The sequence below is a fragment of the Pseudochaenichthys georgianus genome, chromosome 19, assembly GCF_902827115.2.
Source record: "Pseudochaenichthys georgianus chromosome 19, fPseGeo1.2, whole genome shotgun sequence".
Lineage (NCBI taxonomy): Eukaryota > Metazoa > Chordata > Actinopteri > Perciformes > Channichthyidae > Pseudochaenichthys > Pseudochaenichthys georgianus.
Window position 1 is genome coordinate 19,090,713 of NC_047521.1, and position 16,855 is coordinate 19,107,567.

General features: G+C 39.1%; 1 protein-coding gene across 1 annotated transcript; it reads left to right on the forward strand.

The window, feature by feature from the left end:
- Positions 1-354: 354 nt before the first annotated feature.
- lgi1b (leucine-rich, glioma inactivated 1b) lies at positions 355-16,310 on the forward strand. Its single transcript, XM_034107643.2, has 10 exons — positions 355-800; positions 944-1,015; positions 2,758-2,829; positions 3,458-3,529; positions 6,596-6,667; positions 7,720-7,889; positions 8,511-8,675; positions 9,767-9,987; positions 10,100-10,346; positions 10,869-16,310. The coding sequence occupies exons 1-10, from the start codon at positions 607-609 to the stop codon at positions 11,216-11,218; spliced, it is 1,635 nt and encodes a 544-aa protein (XP_033963534.1). The 5' UTR covers positions 355-606; the 3' UTR covers positions 11,219-16,310.
- Positions 16,311-16,855: the final 545 nt, after the last annotated feature.

A 16,855-nucleotide genomic window follows, 5' to 3' on the forward strand; every position in this document is an offset into this window, starting at 1 on the left:
TTAAACGTGCACGGCTCTGAGGCGCGCATAAATAATAGCTGGCACTGCTGATAAAAAAAAAAAAGCGCACCTAGGGCCCCCCCTCCCTTTCTCTCTCCCAGCCTCTTCCATCTCTTCCTTTCTTCCTTTCTCTCACGGCAATTTAAGCTTTTATTTGTGTTTTCCTTTCATGGCTGCATTGGTGAGACCACTTATTTGTAAGCAGCAGAATGAATAAGAAGTGATAATAATAATAATAATAATAATAATAATAATAAGAAGAAGAAGAAGATAATAAGAAGTTTAGCAGCCTGTTTTTAGATGATTTGAGATCATTATCTTTCATGACAAACAAATCTGAGACTGTTCTCATGTCCCGTCTGTCCTGCATTGGTAATCCTGCGCCTTGCAGAACGAATCCGCTGGACTGGTGCCTTCCTATTGAGACGCAAGAAGCATAGACACAAGCCTTCATCCGAGCGCAACAACACCAGATCCTAACATTTCAACCAACACAGAAACATACATTTAAAAAAAAAACGTAGAAAGCACTTTTAAATCCGGGTTGTTTTTTTTTGCCGAGAAGTCGCATGAGCTGGAGGGATAGTATCGACCGGGACAGCAGGAATGGGATACCCGGGAAGAGCACAGGGGGGATGGATGCTCCTGGTTTGGGTCGCCGCTGTCAGCCTGCTTTTTGCTGAAGGACGGAGAGTGAGGCCGCCCAGATGCCCGGTTGGATGTACCTGCACCAAAGACAATGCCCTGTGTGAAAATGTCCGATCGGTGCCTCATACGTTCCCATCCGACGTAGTTTCACTGTAAGTGGCCCTGCACTTTAATACTCTCTTTATTGTATTGTTCTTTTGTTGAATTGTCTGGAAAAAATCTGTTTTCAGTGGAGGCTATACACAAGTCTCATCTTTTTAATACTTTTGGATAAATCCCCTTTCCATTCATTTAGATCTTTTGTCAAGTCTGGATTTAATGAAATCGTTGGAGCAAGCTTTGTTCACACTCCTGCTCTGCAACTACTGTGAGTATCTGTCTTTTTATTTGTCTGTCTATCTGTCTATCTGCCTGTCTGTCTTCCTGTCTATCTGTCTGTATATCTGCCTGTCTATCTGCCTGTCTATCTGTCTATCTGCCTCTATCTGTCTGTCTGTCTGTCTGTCTGTCTGTCTATCTATCTGTCTTTCTGTCTGTCTTTCTGTCTATCTATCTGTCTGTATGTCTGTTAATCCTTTCTCAGTTTTTTACAGAATCAAACAATAGGAGGACTATGCCTAGAGGCTGATAAGCATATTTAAAGGGGAATTCTCTGTAATGATGTCAGGATTATGCAATACACCACATGGCTACAGCCAAACACAGCAGGGGATGGGAAGAGAGGAGCTATGTGTGTGTTTAAATAATGAACATCTTTTTTCCCCCCTCCCAAAATAGCACTTGAAAAAAAATGAAAGACAGTAAAATAACAGCACACATAATTATGGAGTCTATCTCGCAATTTCTCTGACACATGACATCAATTATTATAGATATTTAGAGTCTATTGGTCATTTGTTGTTCCAAACCCACAAATGAGCAGCAAGGTCAGGCATGTGCTCTGTAATCACACTGGTTTCAGTTTATTGCACATAACAGCGCACTGTGCATCCCTTTTGCTCAGTAAAATATTTTTCTTGGCACCAGTTCTTCCATATGCTCAGATGACACTTAATCAGTCTGGGTTTGCATGGAGGCTGGTGAACAGAAGGAAGGTGAATTAGGCGGCAGTTAAAGTGGTGTTGTCCCCTCTGTCATTATTTACTGTCAAGGTGACCTGGAGCATCTTAACCTCATTAGAGCACTTAATCAATCACTGGATTGCTGAGCAGGCAGTAAAGAATAAACAGGAAGAGTTTCACAAATCAGATATCCAGTCTTCGAATTATTATTCAACCAAACTCTTCCACTGGATTGCTGGAAGTGCTTCAGTTGATCAAATAATAAGATGCAGTGTGGTGCACAATATATGTTCTTTTTGGACACTTATATAGTTGAAAGGGTGACTCGGAAAGACGTGGGAAGAGAAATCCATGACCCTCTTTCATTAATTTCATGAAAAACATGTCATGTCATTTCTCATTTATACATTTAATTCAATCTTAACCTCAATACTGTGGGCAGAAAAGCTGAATGACTATGTTGTCTCTTACAGTTACTCTGACCTTTCCTCTGTTTTGAACTTTGAGTTACTGATATACTGTAAGTAGTAAATCACAACCTTTATCCTAACAAATGAGGTGCATTGTTTTCTTTGTGTGCCCAGTCAAAGGGAACATTTTCCATTGTGTTTGGGAATGTAATAAGACTTTTCAGGGAGGAGTTTAATATAAAATAAAACTGATTTAACAATACAGTTAACTGTGGAGCCCGGACTCTTCCTATTGAGCCAAAATAACAGAAGGAGGAAAGAGCGACCTTTTTTACATCCATGTTCGTTATGGGCAAAACCGATGTTAGCATAGACATTTTTTAAAAGATCAATTGGGGTAAATTGCTAAAAGATCTTCTTCTCAGTTAAAGTTTGTTGAATCCTAATCAATAAAGATACCCCATAACAAACTGAATAACCACATCTTAACTTGTATGCAGCTGATAATATATTTTCAAGTTCAACCCAGTCCACCTTTGAGTTGTGAATCAGAAAAGCAAGGATACTGTAGGAGATATGTGGAAACTATAATGAAACCTATGATTGTACTATTCTAACATTTTGTTGTTTCTTCTTAGTTTGTTCACAGCGAATACACTTGATTTTATTGATGAGGATGCCTTCCTGGGTTTACCACATCTTGAATATCTGTAAGTATTTATCTATCATTTATAAGTTTGACATTCATTGGTGTGAAGGATTGTAAAATACACACACTGTTCTCCATTTACATACTTTATGTGTTGTGATAATAAAAGCTGACTGGAATACAAAAATAAAAATCAATCACTTTACAATCCAATTTGAAACCTTGTTCTGTATTAACCAGTACAAATGTTTTCATACATATTATGTTGGTGGCATGCTGTCAATTTAAAGCCTCCATACAGTTTTATTTTGCTTATGTTGCCTGATTGGGAGGTTCATTTCCAACGTTTATCCCTATTATTACCTAAAGTGTGCTTACCTCATGTAAAACCCAACCTAATTGGAAGCACATGTTTGATTGTATAGTGCATTTCTTAAATATAATACATTCTGTCATTTCCCCATGAATCTGTATTCTTGCTTCATGCTATGTTTAATGTATAATTTTAACAGGGCTCAGGTTTACACAACAATTCAGTAACTGCTGTGATCACAATTGCAAAGAAATATGAGATGCATAACGTTAAAGGGTTTCACTTTTAAGTACAATACATTTGATTTGTGTAAAGGACAATTACATAGTGTTAATCCTAATCTGTCGAATGCTAATACAATTATTCTCATTCACAGATTTATTGAAAATAACAGAATCGCATCGATATCTCCATATGCTTTCCGGGGACTGAAATCGCTGATTCATCTGTAAGTATTTTGCTTCTGTGGTGGCCATGTTGGAAAATATCTTCCCCCTTTCTTCTATACTTAATGTATCATTTGTTCCAGTCAAAGGGAACTTTCCTTATTTTATTGGTTCCTTCTTTCTTTCTACTCTCTATTTTTCATATTCTTTGTTTAAGTATTTTCTAAGGTAAGGGGATATGAGTATTCATGGTATCCTTACATAAACTGTGCATCAATTTCTTCTTCCTCTGTGTGTATCACTTTGTCACTGTCTGAAATGCAGAGGCAGGCAGAAGTGCTGCCAGTGGGGATGTCCAAGGTTAGTGGATGAAGGTGGAAACTGGATCAGGTTACTGAAGGGCAGATCTGGATGTCACACATCCTTAGACAATGGTGGAGGAAGTATTTAACTAAAAGCTAAACTAGACCTTGGTTTCAACTAAAGTCAAAGTAGTAATAATACAGTATAGTGTAAAATTCCTCTGTGCCAAGTGAAATGTAATCAATATCATACTCAAGTAAAAGTTTAGAAGTATGAAAACTAACTCAAAGTACAGAATAGCCCATTTTATAATTAAATATATATTTGTACTTGACTTTAACTATTAATGCATTATTATGTTAAACGGAATTACTTTTAATCACTTTAAATGCTGTAGGGCAGGGGTGTCAAACTAAATTGTATCGCGGGCCACATTAGAATTATGGTTGCACTCAAAGGGCCGGTGATAATTAACTTTAAGACTATATAAATATACATAGATAAATATATATAAAATAATGTATTATTTTACAATATTTCCTCTGCATTGGATTATTATCGGATAGGGTAATAACTTCATAATTAACTACGTCTGAAAGCAGAAGTCTAGGGGAAATAATTGCAAGTCTCTTCAGTGCGCATCTCACAAAATAAGATGCATTGTGGGACATGTAGTTTATGGGCAACGTGCTCATGTAAAGCGGCACGTAACCTTATAATAAACGTATTATATTCTTTGCAAGCTCTTGTGGGCCACATAAAATGAAGTGGCGGGCTGGATTTGGCCCCCGGGCCTTGAGTTTGACACCCCTGCTGTAGGGTAACTAAACCTATATGCTGAAATGTACTCATTGATTTAAATGTTGTATTAATAATACAAATTTGCAACGTTGCTAAAACTGTCCAATACATGTTGTGGAGTAAAAATGACAATATTTCCCTTTTAAGATGTTTTTTAAAAGTATAAAGAAGCACAACATGGAAATACTCAAGAAATACATTCCATACACATTTAGTTACTTTTAGCATCATATAGCTTCACTAATGAGTCACTTTATATTTGTTAGACTTCTATGGCATCTATTGTGAGTGTGATGAGTTATGCATAGCTTGTACTGTACCTGTGTTTGTAGTATCTAGATATTACACCTTGTTAATCCAAATCTCACCATGGGACGACAACATATCAGTTTATAACAAACACTGATCTATATTCCTGAAATGCAAACCTTGCCAAAACTAAAGATAGTTGAGAAAGTGGGTGACCTCTAGGTCAAGACTAAATATAACTGCAGTGTAACCTCACACCTAAACAGACAGTTCGTTCCTAACACATTTGAGCTCATGCAATGCAGCAACATTGAATAACAGTTTATCAGCATTTATTCATGCATGCTTTAGGTGAATGAGGTGAACCATTTCAAACTGCGGATATGAGCCATTTTTACAACATTAGTGGCTCTGTCAAAGGAGAAAAAGACAAATGGAAGTAAACTGGGATGCATTTTAAGGGGGTTTAAGTGTCTGAGCAGTGATTTCTTCAAAGATGAATATCACGGTCAAGTTTCCAGGCAACCAGCTGTGACTCCACGTAGGCACTGCTCCTGACCGAGAACCAACCCAGCATACAGTATAACCCTTTGTAAATCCAAACCAGCTTTTAGTTTTTGCACTTCTGTTTTTGTGGGAAACTAAAGAGTAAGTCACCTGATATGAAAGTTATTAGCCCATTCAATGACAGGAGTAAGTCCTGAGTTTATTTGACACCTCCATCCACCCAACACCCCTTTGGGTTGCCTTTCTTTGGGTGCCCTTTAAATACATGACCTGACATGACATCCTTCTCTTCCCGGCTTGATTGTGACTGCTATAGGTTGTCGTCATCTTGTGTTCTTGTCAACTGTTTGAATAGATGATGACCGGCTTTTTGAACCTACAAGTAGGTGTAGCAACAAGCCCCGTCCAACCTATATCTGTATGAGACTGTTAGACAGTGATTACGCCCACTTAGTTGGCTGATGACATTTGGATGAATTTGTTAACCTTTAAGGTGCTGGTTTGTGTTTTCTATCTACAAATGCCAACTAAGATTTAGTATTTATATCTGGTCCATACACAACTCAAAAAAAGTGATATTCTGCCACACATGAACTGCTCATTTCCTGTTTCATGCATACATTCCTTTGTTTAAGAGGACAGTCAACACACTTGTTGTATGTTTAAATTGATGAATAAATGCATTATGAGAAGTCATTTTAAATACTTCACATACCGTTAATACATTATTAAATAGTACAGGCTGGAATCTTGTCCACTTTGCCCCATCCCCATCTGTTTGGAGAGTGCATCTTTGCACATTTCCAAAGCAAAATGGCTTCTCCCTCTGGAAAACTGACTCTCAGATAAATAATGCAGTGTTGAATCACGCTGACATTTCATTTCATTCACATCTCTTTCTGGTTTAGAGTTCAGTTTTTCACTTACAAATGAAATGTGTTTATCAGGTCAGATGTTAGGTTTCTAACTAACTGGTAGAGATATCATCCTCTTGAGAAAGATGGATTTTCCCCTCCATTTCACCACTTCACCTTTTTGACAGCTGTTACATTATCATACCATGTCCTTAAGTATTGTCAGGGCAATGTGGCTCTGACTTGTGCCTGCCTGACATTTGGATGCTTCTTATTTTGTTTGATTAGTTTATCCTTTTTCTGCTAAAGGCAATCCAGCTAACAGGAGTAATAAAACGCCTATGACACAGACTTGTGCCATAACTCAGAGACAGTCTACCCCTAACTCAATCACCTTTTCTTTTTGTTGTTTAGGAGTCTGGCTTACAACAACCTTGAGACGCTGCCCAAAGATGTCTTCAAGGGCATGGAAGCTTTGACCAAAGTGTGAGTTCAGTCTGTCTTTCTCTAAGGAAGATCACCTAAGACACAGAAATGTAACATTTTAAAAAATCTATTTTTTTATTTATATATTTCTCCTATTGCAGACATTTTTGTGGATTATTGTGTAAATGAGTCAATATATGAAGTAACAGTTTGCTAATTTGTCATAGCTAATATATTATGCTAATTACTCTGCAACAATCAAATAGGATAGTGGACCGATACAACGGTTATATTTTTTGTTACGGATAGAAAATATGTTGGCAAATGATGAGAAAAGTCTTATTTTTTCTCTCTTTTCTTGAATTGTGGGGTTACATACAGTAATGTTATGAGGTCATTGTTCTAAAAAGGAAAATAGAGGAATCGTGAAACTAAACAGAGGATGTAAGCTGGGGGGGGGGGGGGCGGGAAAGGGCACAGTAAGATGGAAGAGAAGTAAATAAGCAAGGAAATAAAAGATTGTAGAGGAAGCTTTTCCCTGCTGTAATGGAAATCATATGAAGGAGAGAAGAAGAAAGTGTGGGATATGATGCCAGAATGTCAGAGTGGCTTTTGGCCACAATCAGCTTGAATAATGTGTGTGTGTGTGTGTGTGTGTGTGTGTGTGTGTGTGTGTGTGTGTGTGTGTGTGTGTGTGTGTGTGTGTGTGTGTGTGTGTGTGTGTGTGTGTGTGTGTGTGTGTGTGTGTGTGTGTGTGTGTGTGTGTGTGTGTGTGTGTGTGTGTGTGTGTGTGTGTGTGTGTGTGTGTGTGTGTGTGTGTGTGTGTGTGTGTGTGGGGGGATTCAATGCACACATCCAAGGTCAACAGCAATTCAGACTGAGATTGGCCGACGAGCAGAGACTACTCAGGAGATAGGACACTTGTTGTTGCTGTTTTCTGGCTTGAAGCCAAAGTGCTGCTGAGAAAGGGAGAGACAGAAGAGAGAAGAGTAAGCAGAACAGGGATCGGAAATAAAATGCTTGAAATACATGCTTCACAGTTAATATTAATGAGGTTACGTCTTAACAAATCTGTTAACCGATGTCCTAATGCAATCTGTCCATTTGCATAGGGATCTACGTGGAAACAATCTGATTTGTGACTGCAAGCTCAAGTGGTTGGTGGAGTGGATTCACCAGACTAACGCCACCCTGGACCAGATCTACTGCAGCGGCCCACCCATTTACCAAGGGAAGAAGATCAATGACCTGCTGCCACACTCTTTCGACTGCATGACAGCAGGTATCACGATCCTGCATCTGTCATAGAAGCATTCAACTGACATGAGCTGTCTGTCACCAGTCAATGGAATATGTTTTAAAAACTGAACAGCTTTGTACAAACATCAATTTTCTGAAGTTTACACAACCTGTGCAGTAAAATCCAAGCCTCATATAATTAGAACTTGCCAAACACATGCATTTTCTCTAAAACCTAGCTATTTAAAACATTTAGCTATAAATAAACAGTCACACTTGTCAGTTTGAGTTCTGTTGATGTGCAAGTCTTAAGGTTTTAGATGCATGTTTGTGTATAAGCAGTCTAATAGCATACAACTGGATATATGATAATTGGATTAAACTGCACACATTGTGTTAAAGCTTGTTAATGTATGTTTTATTTCTGTTAATATATAGCCTATTTACTTCTATTCATCAATATCCTTCTCTGTTTTTTAATTTTGTGTTCACTATGGATGCATGGTAGGCACATCATAACCAAATTATATTTTTTTGTGGTAAAGAATGTATTTACCTCAGCCTTTTAACTCTTGTTTCCGTCCTTTTCGCATCAATATGTCAGTGCTGAATTAATTATTTAAAGATAAAGGACAGAATTCATTGTCATGTTTTCATTTTTCAGAGTTTGCCTCCTATCAGTCCCTGAAGTTTGAGTCCATTTCGGTGGGGGCCTTCACCTTTGGCGACGATCAGTATATTGTGTTTGCCCAACCGTTTGCTGGGACATGCAGCTTCCTGGAATGGGATCATGTTGAGATGACCTTCAGGACTTACGACACCATCGAAAGTGAGTCCATAAACAAGCAAAGAGCAGCAATGGCTGTAATGGGGTTGTCCTGTGTAATATTCTGACTTTAAATGGCAAATAGTTATTTATGGAGGCCCTGAGACAGAAGTGAGAAAGTGCATTTTGGCAATCCATTTTCTAAGCCTGATCCAAACTGTTTTTATCTCCTGTGTTTATGGCTGAAGAACTGCATCAACAAAATAATTTTTTCTAGATAATCTTTTTCAAGTTTTAAATGAGTGGGAAATATTTTTGACAGATGAAAAACACTATTTTTGCCAGGATGAAAAAATGTCACCATTATTTTCTCAACTAAACTTCATTCGGTTTTGCATGGGCAGAACACACAAATTACTGTGGCCATTGAATGGGCTGATAAAATTCATTTGGACTATTTGGATCGAAATAGATCCCTAAAATTGTGTATTCTTCGGCCTCAGGGATTCCATACTTTTTGTTAATGGGGACATACTTATCTAGAATATTTGATTATCCTTCCAGTATTACCAATGTTTTATGTATCTTAGGGCTGCACGATATATCGTGTTGTGACGATAACCGCAATATTATATATTTATTAGGACTTGCGATATTAAGTAGGCAAATGAACTCAAACACGTCATGTTACAATTATTTTGCTGCTTGCTACAAAAGAAAAGCTTGCGTGGCTCTCATGTCAGGGGTACTTGAGTGCGTGACATGCAGGCTCTGCATGCACAGCAAACCACCAAAAACAATCAAATCTCCAAAACAAACGGACCCGGTGATTAAAGGTAAAAACACTGAATTTTCATGTGTTTCTCCAGGGCAGTTCGGCGCTGCTAACCAAGCTAGCTCAGCTTGTTGCTCTGATAACTTAAGATCCAGACGTCCGTGACTAAAATCCTTCATCCGGTTAAATATAGTTAAAAGAATACCAATTGTATAGCATTAAAGTTCAAGAAAGGATGGTTTGCGGGGAAAAAACTGTATTTTCTTCAATTCCTGTATGTTTTCATATCGCAATATATATCGCAGGGGAAAAAGAAATCGCAATGTCAGTTTTTTACAATATCGTGCAGCCCTAATGTATCTTCACATATCTTGTTCAGGCACCTCCACTGTGGTTTGCAAGCCTATGGTGATTGATGACCACCTCTTTGTCATCGTGGCCCAGCTATTTGGGGGCTCGCACATTTACAAACGGGACCCATCCGCCAACAAGTTCATTAAGATCCAGGACATTGACATCCTGAAGATTCGCAAACCTAACGACATCGAGACGTTCATGATCGACGGAGAGTCTTTCTTTGTTATCGCGGACAGTTCTAAGGTTGGCTACATTTTGCTTTTCCAATTTTGAAATGACTGATCTTTGGCCACATACTCATACTAAACCCTAATCTATTTGTTACAATGACTTCCTCTGACATTTTTACCTCTAGGCTGGCTCCACAACAGTATACAAATGGAACGGCAATGGCTTCTACTCCCACCAGTCGCTCCACCCGTGGTTCCGGGACACAGATGTAGAGCATTTGGAGATCGGAAACAAACCCCACCTGATCTTGTCGAGCAGCTCCCAAAGGCCTGTCGTCTATCAGTGGAACAGGAGCCAGAAACTGTTTGAACGCAGGACTGACATACCGGATATGGAGGACGTTTTCTCCGTCAAACACTTCAAGGTCAAAGGTGAGAGTCGCAGGTTGAACGGCAGTGCATCTATCTACACACACAGGCTAATTAGACGTGCTCACACACATTAAACCATAAAGTATCACAGTATTAGCTTATACAGTACTCACATGTTTATTATAGTTTTTATTGGATTCAGTTTTTTGTAAGAATAACAGATTCTGGGTAGTGTCAAATGATTAACAGCAGATTAAATGAAAGGTCAACAATTCATCTGATGTGGTTAATTCAATAAAACATTAATGTTAGATATAATTTATTGCACTTCAGTTCCTCATTGCGAATAGGCATTCATTAGGAAAGTAGTAAGAGGCAATGTCGTTTTCGACTGCCATAAAACCTGCTCATAAATCATAACTGTGTAATATTCTCTGTCTAGGGTCAGCTTGTCTATAAGTGACTCTTTGCTAGCAAGCTATGATCTTTTGCAATTACATACACTGTCATTGGGATTATTTCTATATTTTAGATCCTGAATTTGTAGCTGGATACTAAACAGCCCCTTGAATCTTTTCAAAGGTGAGCTGTTTATATGCTTGACAAGATTCATCGGGGACTCCAAGGTGATGCGCTGGGACGGTGCCATGTTCAAGGAGGTCCAGACATTTCCTTCCCGCGGCTCTATGGTGTTCCAGCCTGTCTCCATCGGCAACTGGCAGTATGCCATCTTGGGCAGCGATTATTCACTGACGCAGATCTACCAATGGGACACCGAGAGGGGCCAGTTTGTCCCATCCCAGGAGCTCAATATCCAGGCGCCTCGAGCATTTTCTATGGTTTCCATTGACAACCGGGTGTTCTTGCTCGCATCAAGCTTCAAGGGGAAAACTCAGATCTACGAGCACCTCATGATCGATTTGAGTAATTAAACATTAAAGATCTAATTTGGGACAATTTATGTTACACTACAATTTAAATGATTTTCTTCCATGATTAGGTTCTTTCAGTCTCATTCAAATCCACCAGCAATTTCCCACCCAGTTTAAACATTAAGACGTTTTAAGCAAAAGCTTTCTAATTACAACTATTTAAAGAGGTTTGTAAAGAAACTGATCAGGACCCCTAGGATGAGATCCATTGCTCGAAATTCTTAAAATTGTTGTGATCATGGAGTTTCTTTTGATAGGTCTGACATTTCAAATATATTTTACTAAGTCCCTTATGCCTGTGTTTGGCAACCTGCTGGTTCTGCGTCATTTTGATAATCTTCTTCTTTTTTATCATTACATTACATTACATTGAGCTGACACTTTTATCCAAAGCGACTTACAATAAGTGCGTTCGACCAACAAAATACAGACTTGAAGAAAACAGAATCATATAAGTACATCAGGCTTCATAGAGCAAAAACATTTCAAGTGCTACTCAACTGGCTTTAGATAAGCCAGCCCTTTATTAGTATATAAGTGCTTTGTTAATAGTTATATCGCTTGAAGTGGAGTCGAAAGAGATGAGTTTTCAGTCTGCGCCGGAAGGAAGGTATCTGCTGTCCTGATGTCAATGGGGAGCTCATTCCACCATTTTGGAGCCAGGATAGCAAACCCACGTGTTTCTGCTGATGGGAACTTGGGTCCCCTTCGCAGCGATGGTGCAGCGAGCCGTTTGGTTGATGCAGAGCGGAGTGCACGTGCTGGGGTGTACAGTTTAACCATGTCCTGGATGTAGGAAGGGCCAGATCCATTCGCAGCATGGTACGCAAGTACCATTGTCTTGAAGTGGATTCTAGCAGTTACCGGAAGCCAGTGGAGGGAGCGGAGGAGCGGCGTGGTGTGGGAGAATTTAGGAAGGTTGAAGACCAGACGAGCCGCTGCATTCTGGATGAGCTGCAGAGGTCGGATGGCACATGCAGGTAGACCAGCCAGGAGGGAGTTGCAGTAGTCTAGGCGTGAGATGACGAGAGCCTGGACCAGAACCTGCGTCGCTTTCTGGGTCAGCTGGGGACGCATCCTCCTGATGTTGTAAAGCGTGTATCTGCAGCAGCGGGTTGTAGCAGCGATGTTTGCAGTGAAGGACAGGTTGTTATCTAGGATCACACCCAGATTCCTTGCAGTCTGAGTCGGGGAAACAACAGAGGTGCCAATGTTGATTGTTAGGTCAAGAGTGGGACAATCTTTTCCTGGAAGGAAAAGCAGTTCAGTCTTGTCAAGGTTGAGTTTAGACTTATCATCTTGATTTCTCACTATTTGGAAAATGTCCTTACCATTTGAAAAAACGAAATTCCACACAAAGCGCGAAGTGACTATCTTTCAGGAAACACAAGCTATGAAATTATCGCATTTTTCTTTTATTCAACACGGCAGGTGTAATTTTCTATAAAGTTTTTTTAACACACAGTATACATTTTTCTCTCTATTGTTAGTAATAGGTATGGTTTAGGAGTTTGGTAGTGCTAAAGACTGAATAATAGGAAGTAGGGGAGTCATTTTGAGAGAGAGGGCTTCAGATTGAAGTGTACAGTTATGCCTAAAAACTACATACATAATAGAGATGTTTTCTTAATTTAAGTCTTCTTTCATTTAACAAAGCATTTCAGGAAAATGTACTTCAAAATAAAATGTCATTACATAAGATTATTCACAATGGAAGGTAAGCTCCTGAAATATGTGGACAAAGTATGCAAGCAGTGTGTCATTTGAATCAGGTGACAAATAATGGGATGCCATATACCTTGTAGAAGACGGACAATCTCACAAATATAAAATAATCAAATAGGACCATATCCCAAGTGTTATGGTCACGTAACATTACATTACATTACATTGCATTTAGCTGACGCTTTTATCCAAAGCGACTTACAATAAGTGCGTTCAACAAAATACAAACTTGAAGAAAACAGAATCATATAAGTACATCAGGTTTCATAGAGCAAAAACATTTCAAGTGCTACTCAACTGGCTTTAGATAAGCCAGTCCTTTATTAGTATATAAGTGCTTTGTTAATAGTTCTATCGCTCGAAGTGGAGTCGAAAGAGATGAGTTTTCAGTCTGCGCCGGAAGGTGTGTAAGCTATCTGCTGTCCTGATGTCAAGGGGGAGCTCATTCCACCATCTTGGAGCCAGGATAGCAAACCCACGTGTTTTTGCTGATGGGAACTTGGGTCCCTTTCGCAGCGAGGGTGCAGCGAGCCGTTTTGTTGATGCAGAGCGGAGTGCACGTGCTGGGGTGTACGGTTTAACCATGTCCTGGATGTAGGAAGGGCCAGATCCATTCGCAGCATGGTACGCAAGTACTATTGTCTTGAAGTGGATTCTAGCAGTTACCGGAAGCCAGTGGAGGGAGCGGAGGAGCGGCGTGGTGTGGGAGAATTTAGGAAGGTTGAAGACCAGACGAGCAGCAGCATTCTGGATGAGCTGCAGAGGTCGGATGGCACATGCAGGTAGACCAGCCAGGAGGGAGTTGCAGTAGTCTAGGCGTGAGATGACGAGAGCCTGGACCAGAACCTGCGTCGCTTTCTGGGTCAGCTGGGGACGCATCCTCCTGATGTTGTAAAGCGTGTATCTGCAGCAGCGGGTTGTAGCAGCGATGTTTGCAGTGAAGGACAGGTTGTTATCTAGGATCACACCCAGATTCCTTGCAGTCTGAGTCGGGGAAACAACAGAGGTGCCAATGTTGATTGTTAGGTCAAGAGTGGGACAATCTTTTCCTGGAAGGAAAAGCAGTTCAGTCTTGTCAAGGTTGAGTTTAGACTTATCATCTTGATTTCTCACTATTTGGAAAATGTCCTTACCATTTGAAAAAACGAAATTCCACACAAAGCGCGAAGTGACTATCTTTCAGGAAACACAAGCTATGAAATTATCGCATTTTTCTTTTATTCAACACGGCAGGTGTAATTTTCTATAAAGTTTTTTTAACACACAGTATACATTTTTCTCTCTATTGTTAGTAATAGGTATGGTTTAGGAGTTTGGTAGTGCTAAAGACTGAATAATAGGAAGTAGGGGAGTCATTTTGAGAGAGAGGGCTTCAGATTGAAGTGTACAGTTATGCCTAAAAACTACATACATAATAGAGATGTTTTCTTAATTTAAGTCTTCTTTCATTTAACAAAGCATTTCAGGAAAATGTACTTCAAAATAAAATGTCATTACATAAGATTATTCACAATGGAAGGTAAGCTCCTGAAATATGTGGACAAAGTATGCAAGCAGTGTGTCATTTGAATCAGGTGACAAATAATGGGATGCCATATACCTTGTAGAAGACGGACAATCTCACAAATATAAAATAATCAAATAGGACCATATCCCAAGTGTTATGGTCACGTAACATTACATTACATTACATTGCATTTAGCTGACGCTTTTATCCAAAGCGACTTACAATAAGTGCGTTCAACAAAATACAAACTTGAAGAAAACAGAATCATATAAGTACATCAGGTTTCATAGAGCAAAAACATTTCAAGTGCTACTCAACTGGCTTTAGATAAGCCAGTCCTTTATTAGTATATAAGTGCTTTGTTAATAGTTCTATCGCTCGAAGTGGAGTCGAAAGAGATGAGTTTTCAGTCTGCGCCGGAAGGTGTGTAAGCTATCTGCTGTCCTGATGTCAAGGGGGAGCTCATTCCACCATCTTGGAGCCAGGATAGCAAACCCACGTGTTTTTGCTGATGGGAACTTGGGTCCCTTTCGCAGCGAGGGTGCAGCGAGCCGTTTTGTTGATGCAGAGCGGAGTGCACGTGCTGGGGTGTACGGTTTAACCATGTCCTGGATGTAGGAAGGGCCAGATCCATTCGCAGCATGGTACGCAAGTACCAGTGTCTTGAAGTGGATTCTAGCAGTTACCGGAAGCCAGTGGAGGGAGCGGAGGAGCGGCGTGGTGTGGGAGAATTTAGGAAGGTTGAAGACCAGACGAGCAGCAGCAGAGTAGTAAGCAGTCAGCAAGTCAGGGGCAGCGTGTCACTGTTAGAACTAAGTTTAAAAATAACACAAGCTTACAACCAAACAAGGGTAAAATGTGGACGGATATACATTTCTTCAAGCGCAATTTAGCAGCTAGTCAACCTTTATTCCACCAGTCTTTTTTAATCACTAGTGGTGGACGAAGTGCTCGTATGTTGGTACAAATACAAAAATGTACTTAAATTACACACAAGAAAATTACTCATTATAAAGATCCATTTCAGACTAATATATTTTTCACCTATCACTAAAGGAGGAGCTGATTTTATTTTTGTACTATATACTGCTGGATGGATCGTGAATTTAACCAAGGATTCAATATACTTTTATCTTCATTTGTAATATCATATGATCAAGTATTTGTTGATAGCACTTTTTCATATTCAACTAAATCTTCAAAGTAATTAAAGTTATCAAATAGTAACTGTCCACCACTAGTAATTACCTACAACTTAGAGAAGTGACCCTAATATATGCGATGAATAATCCACAAAACACTGTGAGAAAAACACCTTCTGTCCTGTCTTCTGTATGACCATCAGTTAAGCAAGACTGCATGTATGACACCGACACTCAGTGTTTATTCCTGATGAATAACTTGCTAGAAGCGTCCCACTGTGTCACCCGTACCCAACTCTTTCACTGCACTCTTGCCACTTTTCTCCCTCATTGACAAAATCCATTGTTGTCTTTACTCCCCATCTAAAAAGCCAACCACTGTGCAGCACCTGGTACCTGTGCTTTTCACACGGTCCTCTTATTCTGACACAAAGGAAAAAGATAACAACTAACAACGTCACTGATTTGCCAAATATAATGTTTACGTTTTTACAGTACTGTGTAAAGTAATTTATATGATATAGCTTTTTTGTATGTAGAGGGACCACACTTAATCTTTTATTTTTCTTAGATATAGAATATAATGTAGACGAGGATCACCTCCTTCCTGCAAAACTGTGTAGTCTAATCTAGTTAGGATAGAGTATGTTAGCTATTCCTTCGTCATCTTGCTCATTGTATTTTATGTACCGTGGTAATAAAATACTAAAATGTTGAATCAGAGATGCAGTTTCATTTATTATGTTTTTGAAAATTTAGTAAGTGAGGTTTTTATTTCTCACACAGTAGATATGGATTGGAGTCAGTTTGAACTAAAATCAGATACCCCAGTGTGGTAGAAAATAAAAAAAACAAAATAGTTCCATTGTGTGTCCAAAATCCAAAAGTATTACTTTCAGCGGAAGTACATTTACTTAAGGCAAGGCAAGGCAAGTTTACTTAAGGATCGTACCTTAGTTCAAATATGAGGTACGTGTACTGAGTGATTTTTGGATTTTATGTTACTTAATTATTCTACTCAGCAACCCAAACCCTTTTTACTCCGATACATTTAAAAGAAAAAATATGATTGTTTGGTATCACTGTGCTGTACTGGAACATTTAAAAATGATGGTGATGTCTTTTACTCAAGTAATATATCTGACTAGACTACTTCTTTCATCAATGCTCAAATGAATCCTGGAGCTATCCAGACATCTTTAATACTTCTTGTAATAATGAAAGGTGAGAAAAGTATTCTTTATTTAAGTAAAAGTAAAAACG